At 43.7% G+C, this 20,634-nt stretch overlaps 1 protein-coding gene across 1 annotated transcript in view; it reads left to right on the plus strand.

Annotated features, from left to right (window-relative positions):
• The window catches only part of LOC126204440 (dynein axonemal intermediate chain 3-like), a gene marked incomplete at its 3' end in the record, with an annotated part of 162,842 nt that overhangs the window by 114,345 nt on the left and 27,863 nt on the right, over positions 1-20,634 (plus strand). The window contains exon 5 of the mRNA XM_049938862.1: positions 15,105-15,269. Coding sequence (XP_049794819.1) covers positions 15,105-15,269 — 165 coding nt within the window. The remainder of the gene's footprint in view (positions 1-15,104; positions 15,270-20,634) is intronic.

The raw sequence follows: 20,634 nt of genomic DNA on the forward strand, positions 1-20,634 counted from the left end.
GATTAATAAAATTAGTTATATTTACCTTTAAATGTATTATGCACGACATTTTTCTTTTACTTCCCTGTGTTGCATAAGGGGTGACCAAAAAGTTTCCAACTGAGGACGTAGCTGCAGCGTATATGCAACGTGGCGCGACTCCGATGCGGGTACGTAAGCGCCGACACGAAGGAAAGGGATTAGTGTGGCATTCCTGTCTTTAAGACGTAGGTGCGGTAAATGCGGAAGCATGATCTATGGCGACATTATTACCAAATGCTTCTAAATAGGACCAACTTACTGTTATTCTTTTCTTGGATGCCGAAGGACAAACGCCGGGAGACATCCACAGAAGAATGACGAATATGTAAAGGGCAGCATGTCTGCTGCTTCATGATAACGCACGTCCCCACATCGGTAGAGGTGTTTGTCCTTCGGCAGACAAGAAAAGAATAAACAGTACGTTAGTTCTGTTGAGACCCATCTGGTAATAATTTTAGGATGAAATTGCTATATTATCCTTATACATGGTCAAAACTATCTAACATGAGACCAGGACTTCACTGTGCATGAGGAATGCTACCAGAGTTGTGGTGATGCTACTGTGAACAGCAGTAAGACTGTTACATCCCCCTTTGTCTACTTACTGATCGTGGTGCTTACTCCCTCATCAGAAGTTGCTGCTTCTTCGTGTGCATTTTCCTGCAGCAGTATGTATCAGCTATCAAGAATATTCAAGTCGATCTTTCTTCACTCTATTTCCTAGTGTGAGACAGCGGCATCCATCAAAACCGATACTACTGCTATTACTGATGCTATGAACGACTGAAGTGTGATTGAGGGTACGTACGTTTCCGAATTAAAAATATGTATAAAATCCATAAATTTCCTAAGAGACATAACAACAGTTTCCAGACGTCGTTCAAGTTGGTTTATAAGCAGCTCAGATTGTGGATACACAGTGACTAAGTTTTCCTAGGGTACCGGAGTAGTGTAGAAGGAAGTAGTTTTATCATTTCAAAATTTGTCACTATAGTGAACGCGGTAACATACTTGCGAGGTGGTTGTAGTCCGACGTTGGACAAATACGAGGCTCGTCCGCAAAGTAACTTACATTTCTATTTCTATTCGCGGCAGCGCTACGATCGCAGTTCCGAGCATGCGCGGCAGTTACTCTGACTCAAGGAGAGGACATGTACGCCATTGTTCTTACTGAACAACACAAAAAACAACGGATGGACAGTGCACTTCAGTTTTTGACACGCAACAATGAAGAAGGCGATGCTTTTCCTTCTCGGATAGTCACGGGGGATGAAACTTGAGTATCGTACAACCCCAACGAAGGTTAAGCCTAAGCAAATCTTGACACCTCGAAAAGTAATGTTCACCGTTTTTTGGGACAGAAAAGGCATTTTGCTGATTGATTTCTTACCACGAGGCCAAACAATCAATGCACAAGGTTACTGGGAGACCATTAAGAAATTGCGCCACGCAATACAAGAACAAGCGCCGAGCATTACTGCCAAAAGGTGTTTTTTTCCACATTAATGCCCGACCAAACAACTCTTATGGGAATTTCACTGGGACGCGTTTGATCACCCTCCGTACAGCCCGGACCTCGCTCCTTGCGACTTTCATCTCTTCTTACACCTAAAATCTGTCCATGGTGGTCAACACTTCAGCGACGATGACGAGCTGAAAGAACATGTTTCCACATGGTTGAATACAAAGGCGGCAACCTTTTATGAAGAAGGCATACCAAAACTTGTGCCACGCTATGACGAGTACCTACAAAATTTCGGAAGCTATGTAGAAAAGTAGTTTAAGAGTTGCAGATTTTTGTATAATAAATATTTGTTCTGTATCTGTACACGTTTGTTTTATTTAACCAAACGGAACTTACTTTGTGGACATACCTCGTATATCCTCCATTAATTAAGAACGGTGCTTTCCGTACGACTAATACTTCGGAAACCATATGGCTATAACAGTACAGCATTTTTAGGTGCAGAACCATGTAATTATTGGAGTGTGTGTTTATGCTCTATGATCATTTCTCTCATGTCGGTACCTTCTTCGTTCTGACTCCAGACAGTGGAATAATGCTTCAGAATTGATTGCACGGATGATTTACGTGAAATGTTTCAAACTCCATACATCTGGACCTCCACCACGTGTAAACCACAAGTTTCATCTCAACCGTCTGCTATAGCAATGCAACACTTTCTTTTCTACTATATATCGATAAGAGGTGCAATCCTCCTCGACGTGCACGCATCTGGGGACATCTTGTGCTTTTGGATGGGTGCAGTGAATAAGATTAGTGTTGCAGGAAGGTTTGATCAAGGACAATGTAGGAGGAATCTGTCAATCTTCGACTCTATACTATCAACGCGACAATACTCTGTGGTGCCCATCCACACAGGGAAAGATGGCCAGTCGTAATCGTAAATTCTGCACTATGATCGACGCGCTGTAAATATGTAGCTAATCTGTTTGCATCAGTATAGGACGTTGTCTGATTCGTTTTGGTGTACATGGTCGAATGGATATACTTTCGCAGTCTGGTATATGGTACTTGTAAAGTAGTGGAGGGGTATTTAGCGATGATGCAGAAATTGGGAAGCGTTCCGCCGTGTCACTGAATGGCACTGAAATTACAGAACAGATAATATTGCTAAAATTGATCTCGCTATCAACTGTGGTTTGTATTGCAGTACATCGTCCTATATCAGTGGTGTCTTTCCCATCCCATCCATCCACTGGATACGTTGTTGATTAACGCATAATGATTGACTGACACCACTCGGTTGAGTGGGAGCCTTGGCGGAATTCTGGATATCTGCTGCGTGTCGCCGTGAAGCAGGGGGTTAAATGTAGAGGTCATCATATTCTTACAGTTGTTTGGAAACATTTCTCAATGCTGCAACTTGTACTGTGCTTCATTTCGCTGGTTGGAAGGTAAAAATCTTACTGACAAATTTCACAGAAGGAAAAGGGGCACGCAATGTCTCCCACTGGAAGGTCATGTTGTTTTATTTAAATGATTATAACATCAGGTAAAACGAACAGTGAGGTTGTTAGTATAAGCACATTACTGTTGTCAGTATGATGTTGCACTGCCCAGGGCCTGTAGTGATAAAGGGCCCGTTTAGGTCAGGCGTATTGTACACAGAAGTGGAAGAGAGAACACCACTAAGTTCTACAATTCGTATGCATTGCATACACACAGTCTCCTTTCTTTCAGGAGTGCTAGTTCTGCACGGTTTCGCAGGAGAGCTTCTGTAAAATTTGGAAGGTAGGAGGCGAGGTACTGGCAGAAGTAAAGCTGTGAGGACGGGGCGTGAGTCGTGCTTGGGTAGCTCAGTTGGTCGAGCACTTGCCCGCGAAAGGCAAAGGTCCCGCGTTCGAGTCTCAGTCCGGCACACAGTTTTAATCTGCCAGGAAGTTTCAGATTACTGTTACAGTGTACTTATGGAGCTCAGTGAGTGAATGCTTTTTTTCCGGTGAGTAAGAGCACTGGCAAACAGTCTTCGCTACATTAGGTTACTTAAAACTGATGTCACTCAGAGCTACAATTTATGGCCAGCGACTAAGTGTAAGGACAGTGAGTCGGATGCGGGTTTTGCTACTGTGAAATACTTTCCAACATTATAGAAGCGAATATTAAATTTGAACTAATATTGCGAATAATTTTGAACTTGGATAGCTTAGAATGAAAACCTTCCTGTTTATTGCAAAGGACAACAATTGATTTTCTAAAACATTCTCTGTCATACACAACTTGAAACAGGTCACGTCGACCTAATCATATGGAAGAACTGACAGCGACATATATCGGAAGGCAGTAAGGTCCCTTGGCTTTTGGTTTGGCAGTATTCGGCAGCCATTTCTAGGCGCAAGTAAGTGAAGAAAGGCAGCGCGTTTTTGTTATCAAGTAAGGTCTTCATCAATTACTCTAGCTTTATTGTAATCTACGAGTAATTGCTGATGTTCGATATTAACATGAAGAGGATTTTGTAGACAGGGAAAGAACCTGTTCTTGGGAAAATACTTCTATAATGACCAAAAGGCATTAAATGATCTTCAAGCATATGTGTTCCAGCAACGGTATGAAGAAAGTGATAGTAATAATGACGGTAATAATCGAATTATCCGGTAACTTCACACTTCACAGTGGATTTTCTCGAACTAAGAAATTTCCTTAATTAGTGAAACTTTCAAAATTGCTTCACATCGAGGCTATGATGCCTAGAAGAGTCTTTAGATCCTGCTGACATGAGAGTAGCATAATCTCCATGTCAGAAGTTTGCTTCTACTTAACCATTTATTAGACTCGCATTTTTTCCACCGTGACTAATTTTGTAATCTAAGCACATCATCCGTTACAGCACACTCCAGGGGCTGGGAAATGTGGCCACAAAGGTCTGGTGGAACGAACCATCACAGGTGCAATGCGTGGGTTCAGGCATTTACTTTTTAAGAGGCACAAAAAGATTTATTTTACTCTGGTAACCTCAACAGAAAGTCTTCATAATCCAGAATCCGCATTGAACATCACGTTCCTTCATTACCAACTGTGTAAGCCGGTTTACGTTGAGAAATGACATAGGCGGAAGTTATGATAAAAAGAAATACTGTCGCCAGTAAACTGACTTACATTAGAAAATTTTATTTTATTTGATGAACCGATAGCCATTTAAAGGAACAGGGCTCTTATTTTACTTGTACTTGATTGAAATAGAGACGTTGAAAAATTTGGTGCTGGACTGTGATTCGAATTCGTATTTCCTCTTTCGAGGATCTGAATCTTCAGAACAGTATAGTTCAATCATTTCGTTCCTTTTCCCAAGACTGCAATCTTCTCTATGTCTCCTCCAAAGGTAAGTATGTGGGTCCAAATCCTGATCCAGTACAAAATTATTTATAATTTCATTTCAAGCCCTATCACGTCCACACTGGCCTGCTAGTGAAAATTAACATGCATTTTTAATGTCTGTTCATGTGTTGCCAACAATCGAAACAGGTGTCATTATTTCTGGTCAAACACGCACACTTCTTACTGTTGGTGAGCAAGCAATTGATACTTAAGCTATATTCGTGGATGATAAAGGAGGACGGTAGGTGTGCGGTTCGATTGTCGTTCAGGCACAAAACTTTGTATCCTTATATTAGATTCAAACACCTAACAGCTGGTAAGAATAACCGATACATAACATTTGATTTTACTTAGTTAACAATCCGATTACGCGTTGGGTTCGTATCTCTGTCACAGAACTTCACATCATGCACTTCATCTTTAAATGCATGCACACTTTGTACTTCTGAATGGAGGTATGTCAGACATCTTTCGTAGTTAGTTAACAGGGACAAAAGGGTCTTGATGTGAGTCCCGGTTTACTACAAAAACTGTCGTCTTTTATTTTCAAGTTTAGATTTGGTTACCGATATTGGCGAAAATTCGGTAATTCATGACTCTTGATGGTTTGTCAGCAATATGATATGATTAGATTTGAATAGATTAATACTTGCTCCATAGATCATGGATATGACATTTTGTAATGATGTGGAATGTGTCATTTTAATGAAAGATTTCTTTACATACCATGATTCAGTTTCTTTACAACAATTTTTCACTCTCTCTCTCTCATTCTTTTTTATTTTTATTTCTCTCTCTCTCTCTCTCTCTCACTCTCTCTCTCTCTCACACACACACACACACACACACACACATTCTTTTTTTATTTTTGTTTTTTGTGCTCGACTATCGGCAAGGCACGAAAACGTCTCTGAATGAGTTTCTTAGTTTTGAGTACACTCACGAAAGAAATATAAAAACAACGATGAGTGTTACTGATTTATGATGCTTAGTTTGCAGTCAGTTCTGAGTATTATTAGTAACTACGGTCCAGTCCCTAACCCTACTTACAGAAATATGAATCAGACGCATTACGTATTACAGGCCGTGCCAGCTGTGTCTTTGAGATGCCAGCTATGGTCACTTCCCAGCCCTCTGTAGGAACACATTGGTTCGTGTTCTTCCTGCTGGTACTGTAACTGAGATTTGGCAACAAGGCAAGGTATGTTTGGCAACTCTGTGATCGACGAAAAGTTCACTTGATTTTTCCTGTCGTTTCCACTGAATAATCTGAGTTGTTATCGCTTGACGTGTAACAAGAGATTGTAAATTCACGGTTTTCAGCCCAGGAAAGTCGTTGCACGTGGAAATCGTATCTCATCTCGTCCTTTAAACAGCGGTTTACGAGTTCTAGCCACTATTGGCCTCGTAAGAGGAAGCGAAGACACATACCTCTGTGGTAACCAGCTGACCTGTGAAAAAGCGTCTGTTACGTTTCGTGGTTCCAGTCTCGCTGACTGTAACGTTCTTATCCCTTCTGTGAAAGAGCTACAAGCAGTCAGATCAAACATCGACAAGGAAATCTCAAGAAAATACTTTCCGCTCATAGTGCAATGGTGAAAAACTTACAATGCTGCACAACAGGTAACGCCTCTTCCCACTGCTTACAAACAAATTTTGCGTTTCTACGAATACATAACTTTATTTATGAAATGCCACATTTGCATACCTCTTGAGTATGACACAGCATACCAATTAAACACAGACCCAATCGAAATCTGGGTAGTATTTACTAATTCGTGCCGATAAAGGCACGCTTGTGTATAGATACTCAGTTTTATTAAAACAGACTTTCGTTGTAAGGTTATCGTGGGTAGTTTTATTTCATTTCTTATAATACAGTGCACAATTTTCGTAAGGTGTCTTTTAGTGTTGTTAAAACAATAGTAAACATGAGAGAGAAATTAATCATCAACGATATATGCGAATTCTCTCATGTTATCTATAACAGTCTGACAATGCATATGCAGTTTATTGATTACATGCATGTAGAAAACTTGTTCTGAGTTAAAGCTGTCAATCAAGGTTTGAAGAAGAATAAAATGCCACCAACACACGACAGCTAATGTCGAAAATACTTTTCTGGCGTATTTTGGCACGATGCGCTCTCCCCAAACGTAATAGAAAAGTTTCGAGATGCACCTGCTGCCTGGCCATCTATTAAACCTGAAAAGAACAAAATATCGCAGAAGTTAGCCCTTTTCCCACATGTGACTGTATTGGGTTGAGAAGTGAAGGGAATTATGTTCAAAGTTCCATTAGATCGATAACTTCAGCAGACAGGAGAATTACGTTAAAAAAAAGTAGCAGTAAACGTACTCGAACTCGCGACACTTACCGTTACGCTACTAGCTAACACGTAGCTACAGCAGCTCCAGAAGTCAACAACAGTTCCTCCAGAGCTTCCGCATTCCACAGTGCTGTGAGATAGTGCATATGGCCGGATCTAGACTTCTGAGAGACAGACAGTTACAGCTTTTCTTTTGCACTGAACGACGTTTTCAACAAACAGATAACGCAATAGAGTAGCTCAAGTGGAAAGGAACACTTCCTATTTAAATTTATGCATCCTACACAGTTGGCAGCTCAGTGTAGGTGGCAGTTACGTTATTTTATTTCGGTAATTACAAAATAGAGTCGAATGTATGCACTGGGTAGCCAAGGCAGCTGGTTCATGGCGATTTGGTCAATCAAGTAAATGAATGTACTGAACATCCTGCAAACCACTACAGGGAGCCTGTGTGTCAGAATTCTCATCTTGTGTGCCGCAACGGTGTTACGACAGAGAAATGAGTGGTAGAGAAGAGGGTTTGGTAGTCTGTTGGACTGATGATAGTTTCATATGATGATGGACTGTGTTCGATTCCAACTTCTGCCAATGCTTTTTGATAGGGAGAGGCAGATTCTATTCTCTTCTGGCTACGCCAAGTGAAGAACGTATAATGGCATTGTGGTCTGAAAATCACATTAAACATGATATTCCTTCTCTTCCAAGTAGACGTTAGGTGGAACCACAATAAAGTAAGGAGTGGCGACATGTAGAAACTCTATCACCAGTAACCTTTCTTATACTAGTTATTTATTTCTAGTGACGAAACAAACCCTGTGTAGGGTCACAGGACACTTATTCCATCTTTTATTTGAGCTTCTGTATGTCGATAAAATTGGTTCTGAACTGGGAATGCAACTCAGACCGCCATTAACGCGGAATTTGATCCCTTCGTGACAATACAGCTCGACGACAACTTGATGTTTGTTCAAAACTGCAGATTCCTCAACATCTCCACATATTGTGCGTGAATGGGTTCGAACCCTGGCCCGGCACTAAAGTTTTCATTATGTATTATCAAGCTCTAGCATGAGAACACCTATTTGCTGGTGGATAATAATGTTGATTTTCAATGTATTTTCATTCGTTGTCAACACTAACGATATCTGACGTTTTTGACTCCCAGAGAGACACAGGACTATTTGCGAGATCACTGTAAGTACAAGGATGTTATTCTGAGCTGTTGGTGGAGATAAATTCGGTAGCTGACGTCTCTTTGTTTGTAGTCAACAACGATATGTGTGGGGTTCGATTCTCAGTCAGCACTGAAATCTTTGTCGTATTATTTCTAGTTCAAACATGCTAACATGTCGGTGCTGGTGTAACAAACCCATATTTAACGTTCGTTTTCTCTAGAATATAACAGCGATAGGTGCCGGTTGGAGTCCTGGGAAGGAAAACATTAATGTTTCGTCTCGTCATTTCAGTTGAAAATTCTACCTACTGCCGACAAAATCCGATATGTCACAGTTGATTGTGCTTCGATAACAATCCGATTAGGTTGTGGGTTCGAATCCCTGTCCAACACAAAGCTTTACTCACGCCATTTCAAGTAAGTTACTTGTGAAGAAGTAATATTTAACATCTCTCGTAGTTCGTTAACAGCGACAATAGATGCTGGGTAGGAATTTGTGTCCTTTAAAAATGTTTACGTTATGTAATCTAAAGTTGATATTTGCTAACTGATACAGTCTAAAATCGAGGTGTATCACTCTCTGTATGCCTGGTCAGGAATGACTATTATTTTCCGTCAGTCACGAAATCTTTGCTTAGTCTGTATGACCTGGCTTTGAATCCATATGCAGAACGAGACGGTTCGTCGTGTCATTTGAAGTTCATACGTATTCTCAACCAGCTGCTCATGAATAACTTAAATTTTTAGTGTCATTTTGTGTTAAATAACAAGTACGGTATGTTACTTTGAAGAGGAAATGATGAATACGACGAACTTACTATGTGCATTACCTGTCTGACGTAATAATGAGAGTGGTAACATTTCAGGTATGTCATTTATTGTAATAAGTGTGAGCTTTCAAGCCTTAAGGACAGTCTTATCTGTATAAGGTGTTCCTTGATATTTTTAGTATCGTGGTATTATCATCCTGAGTTATTGCGATACAGAGCAGTGTTTTCTAGTGGTGACTTGTTGGAGCCATTTTCAATAGTCAAACGACTGTACCGAGGAGCGATTAGAGCACCTTCTAGACAGCTGCGTTATGTGGGGTGCTTGCGAATCAGGCGAAATTCAATTCAGGTCGTTCGGATACTTTTGAGCACGACTGTACATGATTGCAAAATGAGAGAGCAATGCTCTTTGAAATGGAACACCGAGTTATCCACTACCCTGTCTCTGTGGAAGATGAGAATAGCTGTTGGAAGCGCTCTACAGTCCCACAAACTCCTCCAGTTTCCATATGTTGTGATGTCTTCCGCATTTTTGTCCTTGAGATATATTGCCTCTGTGTATTATTTCTATCAACCTGTGTGTTGTGGTTTCTGTATAGTTTACACCATGCGATGTTGACCATTCTGTGAGAGCCAACGGATCGAAACGTGTTAATGTCAGTTTAGCAGCAGCTGACATGGATCTCTAAGTCATGGTAGAAAAAACAAAGTGTATGGCGGTCTACACTGATTGGACTGCTGAAAAGAAATTCATCGCCATACAACGTAACTCTCACGATCAATTTCGTTAATTAGCCTATCAGTTTGGTAACAATGACATGCCGCTTGGTGGGTGGAAGAGATTCTTGACAGATGTCTTTTAACGAAATTTGAGTCTCCCACCTACACAGGGCGAGATAAGCTCTCTTGATTTGTTTCTTAAATGCTAGTATGATATAACATCGCTTTGGTAAAAGGGGACCTGCCATACTCTACAGAACAGCTACGTCCTCTTGAATTATAGCTCCTTGTTGTCTAATGTAAACTGATTGTGTTTTATCTAACATGTGAGCCAGTGGCATGAAAGATAGTATTCTCTATCGTTATTTCACGTGCCTGAAATATTTGTAATACACACGTGCATAACAGTTTATTTACAGCCACTGTATGCAAGAAACGCTCTCTGGTCGTGTAATTTGTCCATCAAGCTAAAAGAAATTGCTTAATATAGATGTTTTTTCTTTGGAGTTTAGATTCTCGCTTTTTCTTTACTTTGATGACGGTTTCGAAATAACGAGGACATTCTGTGGTTTTCGCAGAAAAATAGTCGAGGTTTTTTTCCTGATTTTACGCAGGGTGGACATGTCTTTGCTGATCATCTGTAATAGGCCATGGTACACTTCACTGGATGTCGCAAAATAATGAGATGTGAATTGTATCCTGCAATTGAACGTAAAAACTATACCGATTTTGCTCATAAAACTAAAAGAAAATGGACTGTGCCTATTTTCGTGGAAAGGGGTTATTTATTATTGTGACAATTGCGTTTTGCTTTTTTAATAAATAATTGATTATTGGAGATGCGTCAACATCAAATACTATTGTTCTCAATCGCAGAATGACGGGCGCAGGTGGCGAGTTTACTGTGGCGGTTGCTGGACACTTGCGCGCTCTGACTAGGAGCAGGGTGCTGCTACTAAATTTCCCTTTTGTGATGGCAAAAAGCTGTCGCCTCAAGGCAGGCCGCGTACCACAAGGGACTGCGGAGGATAGTGGGAGGCCTGGTGAGACCAGTGGCAGTGGGGCCACAGAAAAACAGCAAAGTGCATTTGGATCATGCTTAGTCTGTGGGTGGTTGCCTCCTGACCAGGGAGACGGTGTGTGGGGGCTGCATCACTATATTTTAGATGAACAAGTTACACTTGGGTGGCTATCCTTTTATCTCCTATTGTTTAATTGACTATACATGCTATTGTGTTGGCAAAGGAGCTTAGCCTGAAGGCAGTTAGCGGGGTTGGTGAAGACAGAAGGGTGGTAGAACACAAAGAACAGTGGAGCACTGGCTGTTTGAAAAAGTCTGTGTCCTCCCCATAGGTGTATGGTTGGTGGGAGGGAGGGAAGGTAAGAGGGCCTCAGATTTATAGCAGTTTGTGGACGCTTCTCGAGGAAAACGCGTTTTAAACTATTGCCCTCTTTGCAGTCTTTTGGGACGACGATTTTCCGCAGTACATGTGTTGCATTATGACCTGTTAATTATGAGTGCTGGCTTTTTCATGACAATTTTGAAGTGTAATTAGAAATGGGATGCATTTTTCCATCATTTGTGACAGCATGTATTGGCTTACGTTACCGGGGCTGCAGGGTGGTTTTTCAGCAGCTGTCTGTAGGGACTTCTGGTGGCAAACAACGATAGATACTGTCCGCAGCTGTATACTTTACTTTTTAAACTCCTCTCTGTCCAGCAACAGCATCTTTTCAGTTGAACATATTTCTAGCCAAAAAGAGTAAAGATAGTACCTTATACCTCTGCCTTTTTCTTGGCAGCTTGTAGGTGAAAGGTAAAGTTTGAGTGTGTCTCTCACTAGTTTTGAGTCGTATTGAGAAATTTTTTGCCAGCAGGGTAACATCAGTTGCATCGTAACGTCAGTTTTTGAGTTGTATTGCGATCTTAGGCCATCTTTGTGTAGCGCTATGCATATAGTTTTGTGATTAGGCCTGATCTCTACAATTAATTACCTTTCTCTCCTGCATGTGGATAGTTTCCATATGTTGGGGGGTGCACTTGAGTTTTCTGTCCAGAAGGGCCAGGGTTCGAGTCTCGGAAAGGGAACTGCCAATTTTAATTTCTCGACAATTCCTGGAAGGAATGTCAGCACAGCCCGGGGACAAAGAAACTCATAACAATTTTCTAAATTCCCGCCATCTAAATTCCCACCAAAATTCGAAATTCCCGCCAAAATTCGAAATTATGGCCAACAGGATACGTGGGGGAGGGGAGAGCGAGGGTGGAGAGTGTGAGGGGGCTGAGGCCCATGTGTAGGCTGAGAAAGACATGTGATGTCATCCGGAATTGGAGGTGGGTGTGATCAGGGGTGGGCGTGGTCGTGGTCAGGGGGAATTAATTGATCAATTTAATTAGTTTGCATGTCAATTTGATATCAAAAGTGTCCTCATGCTGCCACTACCCTACTACTTCTTCCATGAAATGAAATGCATAGAACACCATAAGCAAAGCGTATAACATCATAAACAACAGATACATGGGGCCTGCGTCATTGTTTTGCCCTCCACTGTACACTCAAAATACAGTTCATAACACTTCTTCAATAATGGAGCAAGGTTTCACCTTTACTGTACCACATACACACAGTTCTTTTTCTTAAACTGTGTTCACAAACCTTGGAGCACATTTTATATTTGTTACATATATTCTGTTTTTGTTTAAAATATTTGAAGGCTTCCTTTTCTGAAATTACTTTCAAAATAAAGATTTTTAGGGTTCTGTACCTCAATCGGTGAATATAGAACCCTTATAGAATTTGTTGTCTGTCTGACTGACTGTTAAGAACCCTTTCTCTCAGGAACGGGTTGACGTACCAAGTTGATATTTATGTCACATGTTAAGGTCTATTGTCTCTTGGTTGTGTAAAAAATATAAGCTTCTTAGTCAATGCAACCGAAAAATAAGGCCATTTATGTCTCATATTTTGATACTCGCAAACTCATTCAGTACAACCTATAGGTTACTTCCCGTTGACATAAAATCAAGAAATTTGGGGAGAAAAAAAAAGTTTCACAATATAAGTAAGGAAAAAAAACCAAAAATAGTGAATTTGTAATTATAACATATAAAAAAAATTTTTTTGTCGTTTGTTATACGACTGTTTGTCTGCTCGTCTGTTAAGACTTCTTTTTCCTGCCAATTAGAATAACAAAGGCGAAATTACACAAAATAAAATTACGATTGCTACGAAACAATCGAAAATTACTTTGGGACACCGAACAACTGACAGGAGTGAGGGACAGGACGTTTCAGTGGCAGTGAAGCCTGCGCACTGACGCTTTGTATGCATTCGACTGTTCATGCAGTACGATGTTTGACGAAGGATATTATGGAACCAATTAGTGAAACATTCCGTGTGGTACGGCAACATATCTACCAGACATCATTTGAGTGCTAATGATCGGGGACGAGCACTTGGACGGGAAGCCGGTCCTATTGTCACTACTGTGGACACAGTAATGGATGTGTCCAAAAACGTCATCTCGCGATTAAAAAGAGGCCGCTGAAGGCGGAAAAGCTATGCGAAAGCATCCCGTGGTCGTAGACGGATCACTACAAACCTTGCATGTGTGTGTGAAATCTTATTGGACTTAACTGCTAAGGTCATCAGTCCCTAAGCATACACACTACTTAACCTAAATTATCCTAAGGACAAACACACACACCCATGCACGAGGGAGGACTCGAACCTCCGCCGGAACCAGCCGCACAGTCTATGACTGCAGCGCCTTAGCCCGCTCGGCTAATCCCGCGCGGCAACTACAAGCCAAAAGGATTCATACGTAGCTCTTGTGACTAAAAGGAACAGACATCTCATTCCTAGACAGACCCATGCAGACCTTACAACCGCTACTGGTAGGCGTGTCACTGCAAGAATAATTTCGCGGCGATTAATCGGGCTGTTTTGTATGCTCCGAAGCCTGTGCATCCCATTTCAATTACGCCATCTTCGGGAAAGAGTTCGTCGGTGTAGGAGTATGTTGAATGGGGTCAGCGAAAGTGCCGCGCGGGATTAGCCGAGCGGTCTGGGGCGCTGCAGTCATGGACTGTGCGGCTGGTCCCGGCGGAGGTTCGAGTCCTCCCTCGGGCATGGGTGTGTGTGTTTGTCCTTAGGATAATTTAGGCTAAGTAGTGTGTAAGCTTAGGCGCTGATGACCTTAGCAGTTAAGTCCCTGGGAATATAAATAAAATTTCTCCTCTTTACGGGAATGACATTAAATGGATGTACGAGTACAGGTATGACACATGGACTACGACATATGGAAGTCTGAGTCTGACCATATGTCGCGCTCGGATAGCTGATACGATTAAGGCTACAACTAGCGTAAAGCGGGAAATTCAGGTTCGAGTCGCGGTTCGACACAAATTTTCATTGTCTTCATTCGATTGCATAGCTAGAAGTGGTTCATACTCGCAACTGCGTGTACATTTCATGTCATCGGTATCGCCTAGGCTGTATGGTGTGGGCAGGCATTGTGCAAAATGGTCAAACACAGCAGCGTACCTTTGAGCGAGGTGCCATTGCACCACGAAGATGTTACAAGAAGCTTGTTCTGGATCACGTCTATCTGTTTGGGGATGCGGTAAATCCCGATTTCCTGTTTGTGGACGACGATGCCCCCCCCCCCCCCCCCACACACACACACAGGACCGCTGCGATGCCGGACACACTGCAAGTGAAGATATTGAACGTATAGAATGACCAGAGTACTCCGCGGACCTCAACCTCGTAGCGTGTGCCTGAGATGCTCTTGGCAGACGTGTTTTTCAACGAACATGCTCTGCCAGAGCCTTGTAAGAACTGAAAACCCCCTTGAAAGAGGTGTGGAAAATATTCCCCAAGGACTCCTCGATACTTTGGTAGCCAGCACGAATAAAGGCACGAAACGTGCATTAGTGTTCAAGGAGGGCGTATTCATTACTGAGAGTCCGATATCGACTTCTATGTTGGGAATTTGACACGAACGTCATTTATGCCTGTTATCCTGCTTTCCCATGTTGTGAAATCTGTAGGCTTTTTCGTTATAAATACACCACTCCACCTCTATTACACACGTACTGTGTTTCACGTCGTTCATCATTGCCTGTGATTATTCCTGTCCAACAACGTCTCTGTTCGTTAGCAGCCGTCAAGCAGTGTTCAGACCCCGTACATAGAAGGTGCTACAGTACTGCCAGCGCGATCATTTAAAGCTGGCATCGTACCACAGGTGACGAACCGCGGCAAGCTGGCGTCTGTGGTTGAGGACGCTTCGCCGTCCCTGGCGCTGCTGACGGGCTGCGAGGACGGCACGGTGGCGCTGTGGGACCTGGAGGCCCGCCAGCCGACCGTCGAGACGGCGCTGGTGCAGCCCAAGGCGCGCGGCGGCCGCAAGGCGCGCATGCGCCCCGCCGCGCTGGACGCGGGCGCCCCGCGCTACCGGCCGCTGCACCTCGTGCTCAGGCCGCAGTTCAGCGTCATCAACCAGGCGCCGGACGACGCCAGCCCGACGCCCGTCTCCTGCATAGCGTTCGACCCGCCGTTCGTCAGGTTACTCCCACTGCACAAAACTACCTCGAAATAGTGTCGAAGCCTGCCAATGAAAATACACTGCAATTATACTGCTGATCTTTAAAACAGTAACACCAGGATGAACAGCAGATAATAAAATTTTATGTATGTGTAGGCCCTCCCGCGCGACAACTGTTTGTGAAATCTCTCGGGCTTCCAGCCGGGCGGCAGTGTTAATATACCGAGACGTTTCGACGATAGTCATAATCATCTGGTGAAGTGTCGAGATATGCAGATGCTGTAATAAGTGTACTAGCAGAGTGCCCCTCTCAACCTGGCTACGGGCAGTCGTGTACTGTTGGGCTGGCGGCCGGGAGAGTGGTGACGCTGCGGTAGTAGGGGTAGCGGGTGCGCCATTCTCGTCTCCGTGTGGGCATTCAGACAGCATCTGGCAAGTTGAACGGTGCCGACCGCGCTCCCGTCACACTGCCGCTGACGCCATATTACATGCCGCACTTGCACTACTGGCCATTAAAATTGCTACACCACGAAGGCCACGTGCTACAGACGCGAAATTTAACCGACAGGAAGAAGATCCTGTGATATGCAAATGATTAGCTTTTCAGAGCATTCACACAAGGTTGGCGCCGGTGGCGACACCTACAACGTGCTGACATGAGGAAAGTTTCCAACCGATTTCTCATACACAAACAGCAGTTGACCGGCGTTGCCAGGTGAAAAGTTGTTGTGATGCCTCGTGTAAGGAGGAGAAATGCGTACCATCACGTTTCCGACTTTGATAAAGGTCGCATTTTAGCCTATCCCGATTGCGGTTTATCTAATCGCGACATTTCTGCTCGCGTTGATCGAGATAATGACTGTTAGCAGAATATGGAATTGGTGGGTTCAGGAGGGTAATACGGAACGCCGTTCTGCATCCCAACGGCCTCGTATCACTAACAGTCGAGATGAAAGGCATCTTATCCGCGTGGCTGTAACGGATCGTGCAGCCACGTCTCGATCCCTTAGTCAACAGATGGGGAAGTTTGCAAGACAACAACCATCTGCACGAACAGTTCGACAACGTTTGCAGCACCATGGACTATCAGCTCGGAGATCATGGCTGCGGTTACCTTTGACGCTGCATCACAGATAGGAGCGCCTGCGATGGTGTACTCAACGACGAACCTGGGTACACGAATGGCAGAACGTCATTCTTTCGGATGAATCCAGGTTCTGTTTACAGCATCATGATGGTCGCATCCGTGTTTGGCGACATCGCGTTGAACGCACATTGGAAGCGTGTATTCGTCATCGCCATACTGGAGTATCACCCGGCGTGATGGTATGAGGTGCCATTCGTTACACGTCTCGGTCACCTCTTGTTCGCATTGACGGCTCTTTGAACAGTGGACGTTCCTTTTCAGATGTATTACGACCGGTGGCTCTACCCTTCGTTCGATCCCTGCGAAACCCAACATTTCAGCAGGATAATGTACGACCTCTTGTTGCAGGTCCTGTACGGGCCTTTCTGGATACAAAAAATATTCGACTGCTGCCGTGGCCAGCACATTCTCCAGATCTCTCAGCAACTGAAAAGTCTGGTCAATGGTGGCCGAGCAACTTACTCGTCACAATACGCCAGTCACTACTCTTGATGAACTGTGGTGTCGTGTTGAAGCTGCATGGGCAGCTGTGCTTGTACACGCCACCCAAGCTTCGTTTGACTCAATGCCCAGGCGTATCAAGGCCGTTATTACGGCCAGAGGTGGTTGTTCTGGGTACTGATTTCTCAGGATCTATGCACCCATTTGCGTAAAATGTAATCACATGTCAGTTCCAGTATAATATATTTGTCCAATGAATACCCGTTTATCATCTGCATTTCTTCTTGGTGTAGCAGTTTTAATGGCCAGTAGTGTAGTTGGTATCCTTCGTCTCTGTTGACCAGATTCTCGTGAACTTATATTCCAAAGGATTCCTTCAAGACGGTGTCCCAATAGCCTCTTGCTAGGCGAAGCGCCAAGGTGTGGTCTTCTTTGATGCTATGCTCTGTCATCGCTGATTTCTCTGTCTATCCCAGCCGAACATGCCTGATGTGCGCCTTTCAGCATTTCGAAATACAGCACTTTTGTACTTCGGACCACTCTTAGCCAAACTTGCGAGACAACTTAAAAAATGCGACGCAGAAACCGTCTTCCGACTACCGCTGAAGGCGGAAGAGTGGCTTGGCTCTGCGAAAAATCCAATAAAAACATACGTACCTAGAACATAGAGCACTGCTTGCGAATGTGGCCAACAGCACATTGGGTAAACGCAACACAGTATTTCGAAACGCTGCGAGGAACAACTCAGGCATGTCCGACTGTGACAGACAGAGAAATCACCGATAACAGAGCATAGCATCAAGGAAGACCACATCATTGACTTTCAGAAAACGAAAGTCCTTTGACGAGCAACCGGCTATGGGACAGCGTCATAACGGTTGGGCGTTGGAGTGTTGTTTGGGGGAGGAGACCAAATAGCGAGGTCATCGGTCTCATCGGATTATGGAAGGAAGTCGGCCGTGCCCTCTCAAAGGAACCATCTACATCTACATCTACATCTACATTTATACTCCGCAAGCCACCGAACGGTGTGTGGCGGAGGGCACTTTACGTGCCACTGTCATTACCTCCCTTTTCTGTTCCAGTCGCGTATGGTTCGCGGGAAGAACGACTGTCTGAAAGCCTCCGTGCTCGCTCGAATCTCTCTAATTTTACATTCGTGATCTCCTCGGGAGGTATAAGTAGGGGGAAGCAATATATTCGATACCTCATCCAGAAACGCACCCTATCGAAACCTGGACAGCAAGCTACACCGCGATGCAGAGCGCCTCTCTTGCAGAGTCTGCCACTTGAGTTTGCTAAACAACTCCGTAACGCTATCACGGTTACCAAATAACCCTGTGACGAAACGCGCCGCTCTTCTTTGGATCTTCTCTGTCTCCTCCGTCAACCCGATCTGGTACGGATCCCACACTGTTGAGCAATACTCAAGTATAGGTCGAACGAGTGTTTTGTAATCCACCTTCTTTGTTGATGGACTACATTTTCTAAGGACTCTCCCAATGAATCTCAACCTGGTACCCGCCTTACCAACAATTAATTTTATATTATCATTCCACTTCAAATCGTTCCGCACGCATACTCTCAGATATTTTACAGAAGTAACTGCTACCAGTGTTTGTTCCGCTATCATATAATCATACAATAAAGGATCCTTCTTTCTATGCATTCGCAATACATTACATCTGTCTATGTTAAGGGTCAGTTGCCACTCCCTGCACCAAGTGCCTATCCGCTGCAGATCTTCCTGCATTTCGCTACAATTTTCTAATGCTGCAACTTCTCTGTATACTACAGCATCATCCGCGAAAAGCCGCATGGAACTTCCGACTCTATCTACTAGGTCATTTATGTATATTGTGAAAAGCAATGGTCCCATAACATTCCCCTGTGGCACGCCAGAGGTTACTTTAACGTCTGCAGACGTCTCTCCATTGATAACAACATGCTGTGTTCTGTTTGCTAAAAACTCTTTAATCGAGCCATCCCGGCATTTTCGTGGAGCAATTTAGGGAAATCACGGAAAACCTAAATCAGGGTGGCCGGACGCAAGATTGAACCGTCGTCCTCCCGAATGCGAGTCCAGTGTGCTAACCACTGCGCCAGCTCGCTCGGTGTCATAAGGGAATCCAGTGGAATAAAGATTCACGAGAGGCTGGCCAACAGAGACGGAGGGTACCAGCCAAGTGCGGCATGAAACCCGCATCAGCGGCAGCACGACGAGAGCGCCGCCAGCACCTTGGCCAGAATGCCCACCCAGAGATGCCAGAATGCCCACACAGAGATGCGAACGGCGCGCCCGATACCCCACCGCTGCGGCCTTATTCTCCGGCCGCCCGCCGGCCAGGCAGCGCACGCTCGCCCCTAGCCAGGTGGAGGGGTGCACTCTGCTACTATAAATAAAGGGTGCCGCAGTTAAAAGTAGCCCATCTCCCTTCTGAATGCGAATGCAGTGTTTCAGATTTTTATATACAGTAAACAGCTACAACAATGGACAGCTTTATGTAATAATCGATCGTTAGCATTCTTCTGTCAGCATTTCAGTTTGTTCAGCAGTAATGTTAGACCTTTCTCTTAGCGGTCCGCAACATGATTTGATCGATTCAAGAAAGAATTGAAATTGTGGAAGAATATGTGAAATCAGGTTCGATTAAGGAAACTCACGAAATTTTCGGTGTCAAGTACCCGGATAGGTGACAGCCAGCAAAGAGAGCAATACGAAGTCTATATAAAAATTGGCTCACCTACGAATTTGTGCAAAATGTGAAACGATAAAGAATTCCTTCAGTTCGCACCCCAGAAGTTATTGCAGACATTCGCCAAAGAATTATTCTGAGCCCAAAGAAGCCTGCACGTAAAAAAAAATGAAATGTCGTGTGGCTAGGGCCTCCCGTCGTGTAGACCGGTCGCCCAGTGCAAGTCTTTTGAGTTGACGCCACTGCGGCGGCGCGGTTCTTTCCGTCCCTTTACGACGTACCTGCACCTATCTGTAAACATTGTCTTAGCAGATCATCAGTAGGAAAGCCGAGTGAAACCTACTGTACTTCGACGTGACCCAGGCTGCAATTGAAGTCACTAATCTACGTTTCGGGAGAAAGTTTTCACACAAATGGAAAGATAGGAAATTTTGTCCTCAATTAATATATTCTGAAACTTGGGTGAACAAGTATCTCTGCCAAGCCCGTGCTAGTCTTAACACAGTCACTCACAATCTCTTTGAGTCACGTTAGCAAGTTTATGGTGTTGCATTTCCCGAAAACGTAATAGCTACAAAAATACTGATTGTTTTTTATTGAGAATGCTCGCCAAATATTAAGTCTGTCGGTACCAAATGCAGTCACAGTTTTTAGCCACGGACCTGCTCAATACGCCACGCGGAATTTATGTCTTTTCTCGTCACAAAATTCACTTAAAAATTCCGCAATTTCTACACGCCCATTGGAATAAGTATGCCGTCACTTTGCCAGACTTTTGATGTATGAAACACTGCTAGATAGGGCAACTTATCGTTTCCATCGGAACTACTACTACACACTTCCGAACTGTTTCATGGCTAGGCTCCGACTCTTCTCTAGAATACTCTAAGTCTTCTCTACCAGCAGAGAAAGGTGCGCGCGAAGAATATTGCTTTACCATCGGTCA

This window comes from Schistocerca nitens, chromosome 1 (genome assembly GCF_023898315.1).
Source record: "Schistocerca nitens isolate TAMUIC-IGC-003100 chromosome 1, iqSchNite1.1, whole genome shotgun sequence".
NCBI lineage: Eukaryota > Metazoa > Arthropoda > Insecta > Orthoptera > Acrididae > Schistocerca > Schistocerca nitens.